Raw genomic sequence first — 14,526 nt, 5'->3', positions numbered from 1 at the left:
TATAAAGAATTGCTTGAACACCTAAACAAACCACTGTTGCATTCATAAACTGTTTAGCCATTAAAAGAAAGCCCCTTCTTATATGTTTCCACGTTGAACAAATTATTTTAAACACAAATATATTGTGAAATGAGAACACCCTCCATCTTTATGAACGCTAGTCACCATTTTCCTCATAATCCACTCTTTTCTTTTGACCAAGTACTCGAGTATCTGTATATGACTATTTGTTATATTCGCATGCCCCCAAGTTGATGCCGGCTGGTTTGGTAAAACCAACTAGGGATCAACTAACAAATGTAACTATTGGATCCGAATATCATTTTGCCCCCAAGTGTTTGATTCGAACCGGCGTACCATGCCAAGTCCAGGGACAACTATTATCTGCCCCCTGAGTCTTTGATTCGGACTGGCGTACCATGCCGCGTCCAGAGACCTCCGCCCCCAAGTATTTGATTCGAACCGGCGTACCATGCCAAGTCCAGGGACAACTATTATCTGCCCCCTGAGTCTTTGATTCGGACTGGCGTACCATGCCGCGTCCAGGGACCTCCGCCCCCAAGTGTTTGATTCGGACCGGCATACCATGCCAAGTCTAGGGACAACTATTATCTGCCCCCCAGTCATTAATTCGGACAGGCGTACCATGCCGTGTCCAGGAGTTGCGACCTTTTCATCTTTCGGAGGGCCCAAATGCCGCGTCCAGGACTTGCGACCTTTTCATGTTTCGGATGGCATACAACGTCTCATATAGCACATCTATTTGTGTCCTTTCTATGATTCTATTCCCATCAAAGATCATAATATAAGCAAAGTACCATTCCATTAATTGAATTCATAATAAGAGGTGTAAGTAATAACTCGCTGACCTAAAACAAAGTCAAAAATTGAAATAACATACGTAAAGGACGAGTCCCAGCAACAATAAACATGGGAGAGAGTCACAAAGCCTCATGTCAAGCATTAAAGTGTGGTCAAGCCATCCATTCCCATAACATGTAGCACCAGCAACACTCTACAAAATAGCTTAAGCCAGCCTCGAAAATCATATATATGTATATCTATAATAGCAATGATAGTATAAACAATTATTCCTGCACTGTCATCATATTATTGATTTAGAACCGATCTTAGAGTAGACCAATTGTAATTACTAGCAACAACAATATCAACAAGCCCATTAATGCCAAACTTAACCTTTCACAAAAATCCGAAACAGACTCCTTAAACTCAACGAACTCATTAAAAACAAGAACCAAGTGTGTACTAAACTTTTGCCAAAATCCAAAACAAAATCTATTTATGTGCAAGTGTGTACTAGACTCGTGAATTCAGAGTTACAATAATGCCACATAAAAGAAGAAAATACAATCAATGTAGGTATATTCCAATCTATCCTATAAATACGCGAGGGAACACCATTTATAACCATTCAAGCTATTTAGTATGTATTATCATGGACATATGTAATATGCAAAACACCATGTAATATTAGAAAAACTATTTTAGCGGAATGTCGAGGTACTAACCATGCTCCTAAAACAACAAGATTCATATTATCTCATTTACTTCTTCATAGAATCTTATTCTTAAGTTATGTATTGTATACAAAAGATTTTTCCAGTAAAGTCATATCACACAATAGAAAGAATATATAAAGGGAAACCCACTACCGATCAAACACAATGGAAAGGTTTTACAAGTTAGAAACAGAAAATATAAAGAGCGGAATTGAAAAAGTTGTACCTAGCCATCACTGGGGTAGTATGAGTAGAGGAAGTTGTACCTAGCCATCAGGTGGGCTTTGGACCTGAAGGTCCGCGGTTCCCACCCCACTTAAGATGCTGAACAGCATGAGGCATGACCAAAGACTATTCAGCTTGCCCGTGTTGTCACAATGTAGCACATATATATACACTATTGAATATACTGACAAAATTTTCAAGGCATCCAATCTTGTTGCCTTTATTTCTGATAGTATCATAAGCAGAGGCCACTAAGAAGATTCCTTTTGCATCAGGACTCCATACTCTATTGTATTCATCATCACAGTAGTATCGGCATTAACACGATTGAAGACCATGAAACCAAGATCTAAATCAACACCGTCCATTATAACTGTTCTAGCATGTCCACCAAGATAATCTTCTTTCTCATAGAGCAATACATCAACACCCTCCTTAGCTAGAACATAAGCAGCAACTAGTCCGGCAGTCCGCTTATTCCTGCTACTCTCATCTTCGACATCACTCACTGAAATTCTGAATAAGCAAAACACGAAGAACAAAGTCCTTCAAACAACTTGCATTGGCCAAAATGAGAAGTGGAAGAACGAAATGAAGAAAAAAAGAGACTAGAGAAACAGAAAGAAAGAAGAAGAGATGTGATAGATAATAGATTTTGAACTTGAAAGTCGAAACATAGCTTTTTGTTTCGGTCCCCACAGACGGCGCCATATGGCTCCGGCCTTCCGAAATAGGAGGTGCAGCTAGGGAGTTCCTACGGAGAGGGGGTGATGGCTGCTCTGTACCGGCTGGGACGGGGAATGGTGGTGGAAAGACAGATGCTGGAGAGTACGCCTCTGATGGCTCGAAAACGGGAACAGGAGACCTTACGTTATTTCTTTTCGGTGCCCGCCTTCATTGTTCATTACCCAGCAGGTGCTATTGAGCTTTCTTTTCGATTTCCTTCCTGGTCGAACGTGGACTAATGCTTCCCCTGATCTGTTAGATGGATAGGATCCGGCCTGTATCCGCTCGTTAGCTTCTCTTTTCACTTCCATTCTCTTGGGGCTGGGTTCCTATAAGGGTTTTTATCGTTCCGCTTCTCCTACTGGTCTGGTGGTTGAGATGCCAAGGCCCGCTGGTGAAGGGAGTTCATTTGCTGTTGTGGAGTCAAGAGGTCGTTGTTGATGCTGCGAGCTTTCATCGGTGCTGGAGGAACAGAAAGACCGAACTGGTTTTGGTTCACTCGTTCTTGGCGCTAGGGCTTGGTCTTATTTGATCGGATTAAAGACTGATATGCTTCACTCCTGAGCTAGCTAAATACAGGACCTTGGTAAATGCAATGATCAGCAAAGAACAAGAAGAACGGGGGTTATGGCGAAGAATAGGAAGAAAGCTACTGAGGAAAGAAGTCCAATAGTCACATATGGTGCTTCCACGGGTTCACATCCGATCCAACCCTTCGAGTGGGAACCGAGCTGTCCTCCTTTCCACGACTGGCTCTTTAAAGAGATGGCGGGGAAGGGCGTGCTCTCACTCAGTCCCGTCCAAGGCTCAACTCATGCATGGTGACAAAACCGATAGCATGAATATAGCCCGGTAACTAACTCGTTATAGGCAGTAACTGGGAGAAGGAAGGGTAGGGCGAGTATAGTGTAGTATAGCTATAAATTAGAGTTTGTTTTCCGATTTAATCTCCTCCTATCCGTCCCTTGGAAAGAATTTTGAATATGATTGTGATTCCTAATATGAACGAGACAGGGGGAACGACTATTGCAGGCCAGGCTACTCATCTAAGCTCCTCGCTCGTCGGTATTAACAAAAGTTCCAACCTGACCTTCTCTACCCGCACAATCGCCACAAGTAATTGGCACACACGAAACCGGCCGGATAAGAGAGCACGTACTAGGCATAGCGGAGAGCTACCTGACAGGGAACTCAATCGCTAGAGGAACTATGCTCCCCTTGCACTAAAGCGAAGCAGCTATGTGTGTGTGCCAATCGTACTAAAGCCGTTACGTATATGAGGTCGGGATGAAGCCAAAAAACAGTGAGGTTCCTGCACGATACGGCTTTTTGGCCCAGTAAACTGCTTCAAAACGGAAGAAGTAAACTGCTTCAAAACGGAAGAAGGGCTAGACCGGCTACGTTGCGTGAGTGGTCTCTCAACCGGATTTTTGAATCATTTCATTGATTTTTCTAGTTCCGTGGAGTCAATCAAAATGCATAAACACGATTTCCTTCCCTAGGTAGGGCCCTTGTCGAGCTTGAAGCTTTCTATCTCATATAGCGTAAATAAAGGCTGCAACACGTTTTCCGCCCTAGAGCCTCTCTCAGCAACCTTTACTGTATAGAAACAGCAAACGTAGGCTGTGACTAAGTATCATTCCGTTACGTCAGCAACTTATCCTCCGATTGCTTGTTCTTTTCGCCGTATCTTGCTGGTAGCCAGTCTTTCACTGGAGCCCCTGAACCCCCATGCCTTTCTTGGTTGGACAAACCCAACCGGCGATTTCCGACAAGTCTCTCCTCATTTTTAGAGCAAGAAGCGGAACTACAAGAAAGCTTTCTTTATCTTTATGGATAACCAATCCATTTTCAAATATAGGAAAGATCGGAACATGGGAATAGATCTGATACCAATACGGACTACCCATTTCCATTGTTGTGCTTTCTTAAATTGCATACCTATACAAGGGTTCAAGTTTCGATCGATATTTGCGGAGTGGATCATCCCTCTCGAAAACGAAGATTTGAAGTGGTCCATAATTTACTGAGTACTCGGTATAACTCACGCATTCGTGTACAAACCTGTGCAGACGAATTAACACGAATATCTCCGGTAGTCAGTCCATTTCCATCAGCCGGCTGGTGGGAGCGAGAAGTATGGGATATGTTTGGTGTTTCTTCCATCAATCATCCGGATCTACGCCGTATATCAACAGATCATGGTTTCGAGGGTCATCCATTACGAAAAGACTTTCCTCTGAGTGGATGTGGAAGTACGCTATGATGATCCAGAGAAACGTGTGGTTTCTGAACCCATTGAGATGACCCAAGAATTTCGCTATTTCGATTCTGCTAGTCCTTGGGAGCAGCGTAGCGACGGATAATTAAGAATCAGAATAGGTCCATCCACTCCAGGGGACAAATCAATAGGAAATGCTATGTGCTTCGTAAGAATAAGAATTCACTTCTATTAAATGAAAGAGTTTGACGGGAATTGTCTTGATCGTCGGATATCCTGGAGAAGAAGAAGTGTTATAGAACGATTTCCTGCAATTCTTACCAGTATGGAATGAGTAAAGAATCAAGCTACAAGTCTCGATCTATATGAAACGGGTTTTTTCTGTTTCTTTCTCATTGATAGCAGAAGAGTACGCGCTAGTGCGCGGAGCCTTAAAAACGTAATAGGCGGCTACTGCTACTCTAGGCTCGCTTCGCTTCTTCAAGCTCCGGCTCGCTGCTTTTAAGCCTACGCTTGCGCTTGCTCGCATTTCGGTGCTACTTAACGAGTGGAGTGCTTACGCTCCTTTAGAGATAGGGCTAAGCCTTGTCTACGAAGCTTCTTCGCCTCAAATTGACAACTCCCTCGGGCTCTTACCATACACCACCGAATGGTGACTTCCCAACGGTCCGTTTCACATAGTTTTTATAGGCAAACTCGAAGTTGGAAGAACTTATTCCCACTTGCTCGGTCTCCCTTGCACTAAGCTCCTCGGCAAGTCTCCCGGTGACCGGCGAATCGGAGTCCGGTCGATCTGAGTGATAAGCACCGCTAAACCTCGTTCGGTGCCTAATTTCTTCCATAGCACTCTCTATTAGAGGCGCAGACTGGTGTCTTGATCGGACGTAATGCTCCCCTTTCGTCATAAAGGCGTGTTTTTCACCACCTTACGAAAGAAGAATCCGGCTACTTACGTAGCATCCGCCGAATTCTTGCACGGGATTCAATGTGCCGCACCATTCTCGAAAACAGCCCTTCCTTTTAGCCCTTGAGCCGTCTTGGGCAAACCAAGCCAAAATCATTGATATCTCGGGGTCTAGCCGTGGTACTGCGCTTATACAAACCGGCATTCGACAGCCTTTTCCTTTGCCGTTTTGCATACACGGCATCTCTGCACAAACCTCTCAACGTCCATTTATTCCGGCTTTACGTGATAGGGCAGGGCCAATAGAAGCTGTCATTCAAAAGGGCAATTATCTTGTCACGACCAAGGCTCCCAATCCGTTAACTCCTTCAGCAGCCGTTCCCTCAAAGAGCCTCTCGGTATGCATAACGCATTGCCCTTGTATAATAAGCCGTCTACTACATAGCACGTCCTAAAATCCCCTCACTCACGGATTGGATTCAGGCTAACTCTCCAAGCCTGCGCAAAATCCTCGTCCTCCCGGTTTGAACCGATTCAAACTCGGCAAAAGCGGAAAAACCGTTTGCAACAAAATATCTCTCGGCTCAACGCATTTGCTACCACATTCCGGCCTCGTCTTGTGCTTAAAGGTAAAACTCTGTAGATAAGCTACCCACCTAGCGTGCCTCGCGACCGAGCTTATCCTGGCGTCGAAGAAACCTTCGAGCCCGTGTACACGACAAATTCGCCGGAAGTTATGCCTCGATGCTTCAAACATCAATGCATACAACGCTTGTCTTTGTCGGAAGAAGACAAGCTCTTCCTTGCCTCGTTTAGCTTATCACTGAAAAATGCAATCGGCTTTTCCCTCCAAAGACGGATCGCCAAACCCGACGCATCCATCCATTATCCACTTCAAAGAGCTTTAAAAATCCGAGCTAGAACCGGCGCCTTGACAATCCTCTTCTTCAAGGCATCAAACTATTTCGTCGCCTCCGTCCCTTTGGAAATGGGACTCCTTCTTCATACAATCCGTCAATCCGGCCTTCACCGACTTAAATTTATAAGATTGAGATAGAAATTGGCCAAACCGTGAAAACTCCTAACTTCCGTAGCCCTTTGAAGCAACCTGGCCCTCCATTGACTTTCGCCTTGTCCCGCAAACTACTACGCAAACTACGGATCGACTACACTACATGAGAAGAAGCATACTTCAAGTTAGCAACGTAAAGGTTGTTCTTTAAGGGTTGCTACTGCTTTGATAGCATACTTTGCTTCATCTCTTTTCTTTGCTCTAATTGGCATCTAATAGATTCGCTTGAGTATGCTAGCTCCCCCCCCGAACAACCTAGCTCCTAGCAAGCTTAACTAGCTCTCCCATCGAGCCAACTAGCGCCTAGGGCGAGGGCTGTCTTCCAGCTCTAGTTCACCACCGTAGGGGCTTTCTAGGGGAGCTACGGTTGAGAGGAAAGAGTGCTTAGTTGCCTAAACCTCTTCCATAGCTGTTCTTAGTTGCTTGCTTGGACTGCTTTTTGTCTTTTTTTAGCCGTGGGTTCCCTGCCGCTTCGGCTTCACGGGTTCCCCACTCCGTTTTGCCCCACTAGCTTGTGCCCGAAGGCTTAGTGCTAAGGCGGGCGGGGAAACAAGCCCTCTTGAAGGCTGGATCTAGATGGAAGGCATTAGTGCGAATAGGCGGGTGGATCGAGGACATGATAATACGGAATTGTTCAGTAATGGTTCGTCCTCCGGTTTGCGTGCTCTGTAACCCGGAATCAATTGCTCCACGGGAGGGGTCGCCACTATGAAGCCAATATTTATTGCAGGAGGGGCGCAGTGATGGAATCAGATTTTTCATTTTTCTTTGTTTCCTTAAAAGCGTAGCGCCGTCGAGGATGTTAGGCTGGATATCTATCCCCCTCCCAACTCGCTGCTGGAGGCTTAATGCTTGTGGCCAGCGGAGTATTACAGACTTCATTCTGCTGTTACGGATTCGATCCGGATAGCTTTCTTATGCATTAGTCCACCTGCAATGACTCTAGTTCAGGGTTCTCGTCCATTTCGAGATGAAATCACAAGAGGTTCTTTTTCCGATTGAGTCTCCGGCAAATATTTTGTCGCGGGGAGTGGGTAGCAGTGAAAAATGGATGAGGATTGCCGTGACGCACCAATAAATGCAGCGTTATCCCCGGAATGGTGACATGATAAATGATGTAGATGGAGAAGGCAGCGATTGATTGTTTGAAGCGGAGACCATAAAAAATTTTTCATAGGTAGTAGAAACGGGCCATCACAGGTGGTATTCGATTGGGTGGTAGGAATGAATATTGTCAATCAAATAGGGTTGGCTCATAGGTGCACTTCTCCCCTTTCCCAGGCGTCATTCCATCCATCCGCAAACTCTCATATTCGACCCTCGAACCCGTTTTTGCCAGTTCCTCGAAGTCGCGTTCGGTCACAGCCGTAAAACACAGTCAGAATTTATAGAGGATTCGAACCCCTACTGCTGAATAAACTTTTTTTTAGTCCAGTCAGCGGGAAACCAACTCATCTTCCAGTCAGCGGGGAACCAACTGATCGGATATATGTATTAACGAATAGCCAAAGAGGGAAGAAGTCACTTGCCGGTCTAGAATCACCTACTTCCGGCCGGATAAAGCAGCCAGCCATCTCATTCATCTCTTTCTTCGCTCACCCACCAGTGGATAATCGATCACTTCCGTTAGCGGGTTCAGGTCTTTACTCGACTTCTAAGGATACGGTGGTGGGGGAGGAGGAGATGGTGGATCGGACAAGGGAGGAATTTTGTTTTGCAAGGTCCCCTCTTACCAGTCCAGTACTCATCTTTTCCGCGAGGTAGGGCGGGAGGGTCTGAAAGAGTTGAATCACCGGTCCAGGCAGGACAGGAATGGAAGTCGATCGAATCCCTATTCCCAGCGATGGCTGGATGTGGTGGCCCGTCCGATTACTCTTCTTCTGGTTTCGGATCGACATCTCTTCTTCCATCGGCGCCCAGCCGGAATCGAACGTGAAGGAGCATCGGATGGAGAGACTCGTGGCAACGGATCGATGGCGAATCAGAAAGATAAGTAGTGGAATCAGGTAGAGCCCGGCTGCAGCGGCTAATGGGGAGGGAGGAATTTCCTCCATCGGCAGGATCGGCCTCAGGGCAGGAAAGAAAGACGGGACAGGAAATGGATTCGCATAGCTTTTTGATGACTCAACGGCTGAAGCGTGTGATGGATCTATGCCAAAACTATTTGTCTTTCGGTAGGGAGGATGACCAAGCGAGGGAATAGAGCTTCCTGCCCAACCTCCCGCTGCCCCCGTCACTGGGAACGGTAAACATCTGGCTCTAGGTCTTTATATGGAAGGGATGCTACGTATTCTCCATATGGAAGGTATGCTTTTAGCAACGGCCCTCGAACGGGTTGATTTACATAAACCGATCATGGACACGGAATGGGATCTGGATCTGCTACCCACGCCTCCGCAGGTGGTTATGGGTTCGCTCGGCCAGCTCAGCTCGATTTACTAGGTCAAGGAGAACATGAGAAACAACTAGATCGACTGCATCTCTATCCATTACCGGCTCAGATGCTTCTGTGGGATGTGCGAAAAGGAAGTAGGAACAGCCTGCAAGACCGGGGCTGGATGTGCGAGGAAGAAGTAGGAACACAGCGTCATGCTTGTTGGAACGCTAGGAGAGGAGCGGATGCCACTGAGAAATAAGGATAGGGGTTCATACTCCTTGAATTCCTCACCTAGCCAATCCACATTTGACTGAATTCCGGATCGATTGCTCCTCCATTCGACTGAGGTTTTGTAGTTCCAGCATCCCCTGCTTCTAGTTCCAGCTAACGCGTGAAACGCTCCGCCTGGGGAGTACGGTCGCAAGACCGAAACTCAAAGGAATTGACGGGGGCTTGCACAAGCGGTGGAGCATGTGGTTTAATTCGATACAACGCGCAAAACCTTACCAGCCCTTGACATATGAACAACAAAACCTGTCCTTAACGGGATGGTACTTACTTTCATCAAAGTCTTTGCATGGCTGTCGTCATTTCGTGTCGTGAGATGTTTGGTCAAGTCCTATAACGGCGAAACCCTCGTTTTGTGTTCTTTGAGACATCGCCTAAGGAGAAAGTAAGTCTTTGCAACCGGTGAGCCGAGGAGCGAGTGGCGTGCGGCCGCTACTAATTGAGTGCCGACGACGTAGGCTGTCTTTGTCGAGAAGAATGGAGCCGGGCCTTCGAAGCACTTTCTAGTGTGAACCACCAAGGAACGTCCCGCGTTCCGGCTTGTTCGAATCGCGACACGAAGTCTACAAGCCCCACGGCGATACCTACCTATAGTCTAGTCAAAGTACCGGTGGCGGTGACTTGGTTGCGTAACGTAATATGGATTCGGTCGGCAAAACTCCCTCCAACTCAATCAATATCAACAACATGTCGCGGACGAAAGAAGCAAGGGATGCGCCTAACGCATGAAAGCTAACGGCGCTTTAGTTTTCTTGCTGGAACTACACCTATGCAAAGAGAGCCTTGCACGATACGGCCAAAAAGCCGTATCGCGCAGGTGACGACGACGTCGAGTTGGCGGCGGAGGAAGTAGTTTCACCTTCTTAGTGTGCAGCAAGTCCTCGTAGGTGTCGAGAGATGCTTCATTAAGCTTCTTAACATCTCCAGCAGCTATTCCTTTTGAAATCACTACAAACAAACATAAATTTGAAAATTCGGTTAAAATTGTAACGATTCTGTTACGATTGGACAGATCATCTTTACGTTCTTCAGATCTAATATCCATCACAAAGTACTGAAGAGAGAGAAAATTTGTTTTTTGGGTTTCGAGGAGAAGAGATTTGAAATTTGAAAGTTTGTTAGAATGAAATGAAGTGAGTGTGAGGAAAGGCGGGATAGTGAAGGAGTTTATATAGAGGTTGGTGAAGTGGGAAATGAGGACATGCATTTTTTTTTTTCTTGTTGGAGGGCGGGTTACACTTCTATCGGGTCGTGGGTTTGATCTTGATGTTTGTTTTCAAGTAAGTCGGAGTGTTGGAGTGTTGGACCACATTACATAACCCCAGAAAATATTTTACCCTGATTTCATAGAAGCTTTCAGTGATATATTTTCAACAAAGGTTCTATTACAAATTTTCAATTCAAAGACTCTAACTATATGTATTAGTGCATCTACTACTTCACAACTTGTATAGTTCTTTACCAAAAAATAAAATGTGTATAGTTGCATCTACCTAATGTCTCTTTCCCTCTCTTCATGGAAAGAATTCTACTATTTTTTCAGCTTTTAAATTTTCTAAATTTTATGATGTCAAAAATTTTAGTACCGAATTTCAGTATATTATATCAAGAGTGTCAAATGGCCAGTACTGAAAACACTTTCCCTTCCATTGGATTCAACTGCCTGGTGAGAACTACGTCGACCATTAAAACCCTGTAATGGTTGCAAGTCACCTTCTCAAGGACACATTAATGAGTAATGACATTATAGAGCAATGACATATTCTGGTGTTTTAAGAGATAAACTTACTCTAACTAGTTTTTGAGGATATAAGACTGGAATCACCAGCAGTAAAACTCGAAGAGCAAGTAAATGCGCAAACAAACAATTCTCACATTGTATCAAGCAATCCGCATTGAGTTGGTTTAAATTCCACGCAAGAAGTCGAATGGTTTATTTTAGATACAGCTCTCAGCCCATCCAACAGATTAGGCATCCCATGCATCTGAACATTAGGAGCTTCTCAATTTTAGGTTCCACCAACCCAACGTATGCAATCCCAAGCTTCTCTAGGAACCAATTAGGTCTCATCCAATAAGAAAAAAAAAACCTTGTGTCAACAGACAAGGTTATGCTTAGATGTAAATAACAAACGGTTTATGCTTTGACGTAACAAAACTCTCACAATTGCAAAAGTAGAAGTCAGATAATAACTTATTTAAAAATACGTATTATGTAAAGAGATGTTCATTTCAATCCCTATGTGAAGATGATAAGGCTAAAGCCGCCATCTACCTTCCATGTGTTTAACTTTTAAAATGCCATCAAGCACCATCCAAGAGTGAGATGACCATGCAAGCACAATCTTCTCGGACGTTAGATTAGATGATACCCCATGCACCTCCTATTACGTATTCTCAAAGTTTCTCTATATAAGAGAATGACTTTTTGGTGAAAGAGACCATTAGTCTTTCCAAGAAAAGAACAACTAAAAGTAGGAGAAAAGCAAAAGTGTTTTGTGGTGTGTTGTGTGCTGAATACTACTAGAAGGCTGAATACTAAGTTTTTTGGATTCAGCTTTGGAAAGTTTTTCTTTATTGTCAATCTCTAATTCCGGCTTTAAAAGTATTTTTCTTTTAATTCCTTTTTTTATCAATAATAGATTAACATATTAAAGATGTAGGATTAAAGTAATCCCAACATTATGGACCCATAAATCAAGTCCATAAATCAACACTTCTAAGACCTCAATTTTTGCTTACAAGTATGTTTACATAACAATATCTTGAGCAATCTTCTTTGTTATCACTCTTCGTCGCAATAGTAAACCGCATACATCCATTTTACAAATAATATAATTCTTTTAGAATCCTTTTAGCACCCGCCATCCAAGAATGACTTGATCATAAAAATGGTCCAAACGAGTTATCATCAAGTCCACCTTTCCTCGCCAGTTGTTCATCTTAATGTCAACTTCCAAAGTGAGTCCTTTCACCAGTTCGGCTTCTTGGTTCAAGCCTTTCATATAACCTTTACAATCTTCGAGTTTCAATCCAATATCCTCGAATACATACTCTGAAATTAACGTATGAGTCGAACCAGTATCTACCGTTGTTGAGTTCCACTTCTACGAACATAAGGTCTTCATCGGTGACCGAAATGTTCATACCATTCAACGAACTAGTAGGTCCAGCAACTGGAACAGGAATAGTAACAATTTGTTGTGTTGCCATTTCAACTAAAATACAAACACACTTTGTTATCCTTTAAACCAAAAAAGAAAAGAAAACATAAACAAATTCTGTTCAGTAAAGAAGAAGAATAATAAAAATCTGTCTTTAAGTTGTTAGGAATATACAACTTAATTGTACTTACTCTTTACCAATCACCAAACGGTACAAATTTTTTGTCTTGTAAGTGTCTTGTACTTCTTAGTTAAATCCGAGTCTAGTGTAGAACCACTATATCCTTAGGCTGAGTCCAATGGCTCCCTATCCCTTTAAAAGTAGTGTTAAAGTCAATAAAGTAATATAGAGAGTAAAATGGAGATAGAGAGTAAAATCCTTTGACTTTAAGCTCTATTTTTTTGACTTTTCTATCTCCATTTTATTGACTTTATATAATTTTAAAGTTGAAAACAAAACTACTTTATTGACTTTAACACTACTTTTAAAGGGATAGGGAGCCATTGGACTCAGCCTTAAGACATATTTCCCCCCTCACGGTGCTCCAAGGTAGATGGAAAACTGTCTCCTAAAATAGAACATATTTTCTTCTATAGAAAGTGGCACTTCAATTTTACAGAATCAACGAACACAATATAGTATTTGACTAATAACAGGAGGGGAGGGGGACAGAATAAAAAGTTATTGTTCTCTACCGCATTGTTTTGTTCTCTAACACCATCTTCTCTTTATGTCATTTTTGTTTTAACTTTTGTATCTGTTTTGATACATGAATATCACCATCAATGGCATACGGGTCATTGGAGAAGAAATAATTTCAAAACTCTTAATTCTTCTTTTATGGCTTCTTCTTCTGCCTCTCTGAATGAGAAAAAAGACACTTTTCTCATCCTCTGTTTTCTTCTCTCCGTACTTACACTTCTCTTTATTACTTTAAAGTTGCCAAAGAAAACAACTGGTAATGTCTGTATATTTTATTTCTTACAGCCCAAGTTCGTGTTGTCTTTGTTTAGCGTCGTATGGTCTTTTACCAAATACATTACATCAAATTCATACTTAAGAGGATATGTTGATTGGGCTGGAACATGCTGTCTCAAATCCAGTTTTTTGGATAGTCGTTCTCCCTGATGGAGTCCAACACTTGTACCCATATGCTCATACAAAATGGAGTTTAGAGACCTATATTTTCTTAATTTCTTCAGTAATTTTTCTGAGGGGACATTTTTGTGCTGCATTTTTTTTTTCTTCCTTGGTTTATTTTATTGTAATTCATCAAATGACGATTTACCTTCCCTTCCACTAATTGAATGTATTATTCCATTTCCTTTCATTAGCTGTAAGATCTTGTCTTAAATTATTGAATATGTTGGATGTTCTGATCTTAATGAATTTGCATGTTTATTTTGTAGATTGTTCCAAGTGACATAAAAAGAATATTGGTTTCAGTTATGATCGATATAATCTAATCAATATTTGTGCTTCGCCTAAACTTTTTCTTTAGTCATAAGGAAAGCAATTGTCATATACAAAGGTCATGAAGTTTGTAATCTCAATGAATTGGAATATGTAAATGGTGAAGTTTGGGCGAATGTTTGGTTGGTATGCATCTTTTCTCTACTAAATTTGTTTGTGTTTTTATTTACCTGTTTGTTCATTCTACCATGTCAAATTCATTATGGAACTGTACTTGGATGGGTTCTCCTACCCGATCTGAGGTTTGCTTTCATTATTTTTCTTTGATCAAAGACTAGGGGGCGGAGGTCCCCGGATGCGGCATGGTACGCCAGTCCGAATCAAAGACTCGGGGGCAGATAATAGTTGTCCCTGGACTTGGCATGGTACGCCGGTCCGAATCAAACACTTGGGGGGCGGAGGTCCCCGGACGCGGCATGGTACGCCTCAGTCCGAATCAAAGACTCGGGGGCAGATAATAGTTGTTGATCCTTGGATTTGGCATGGTACGCCGGTCTGAATCAAACACTTGGGGGCGGAGGTCCCTGGACGCGGCATGATACGCCAATCCGAATC

The 14,526-nt window shown here is 43.1% G+C and overlaps 1 protein-coding gene across 1 annotated transcript; it reads left to right on the top strand.

Annotated features, from left to right (window-relative positions):
* Window positions 1–3,098: 3,098 nt before the first annotated feature.
* On the top strand, window positions 3,099–10,183 carry LOC147501036 (NADH dehydrogenase [ubiquinone] iron-sulfur protein 3-like). The gene is given in 3 exon segments (XM_086603725.1): window positions 3,099–3,269; window positions 4,333–4,718; window positions 4,720–10,183. Coding segments are annotated over 3 exon segments (675 nt in total). The 3' UTR covers window positions 4,838–10,183.
* The last annotated feature ends 4,343 nt before the right edge of the window (window positions 10,184–14,526 follow it).

This window comes from Coptis chinensis, chromosome 4 (assembly GCF_015680905.1).
Source record: "Coptis chinensis isolate HL-2020 chromosome 4, ASM1568090v1, whole genome shotgun sequence".
NCBI classification, from domain to species: Eukaryota; Viridiplantae; Streptophyta; class Magnoliopsida; order Ranunculales; family Ranunculaceae; genus Coptis; species Coptis chinensis.
This window is presented reverse-complemented; position numbering and strand designations above follow the sequence as displayed.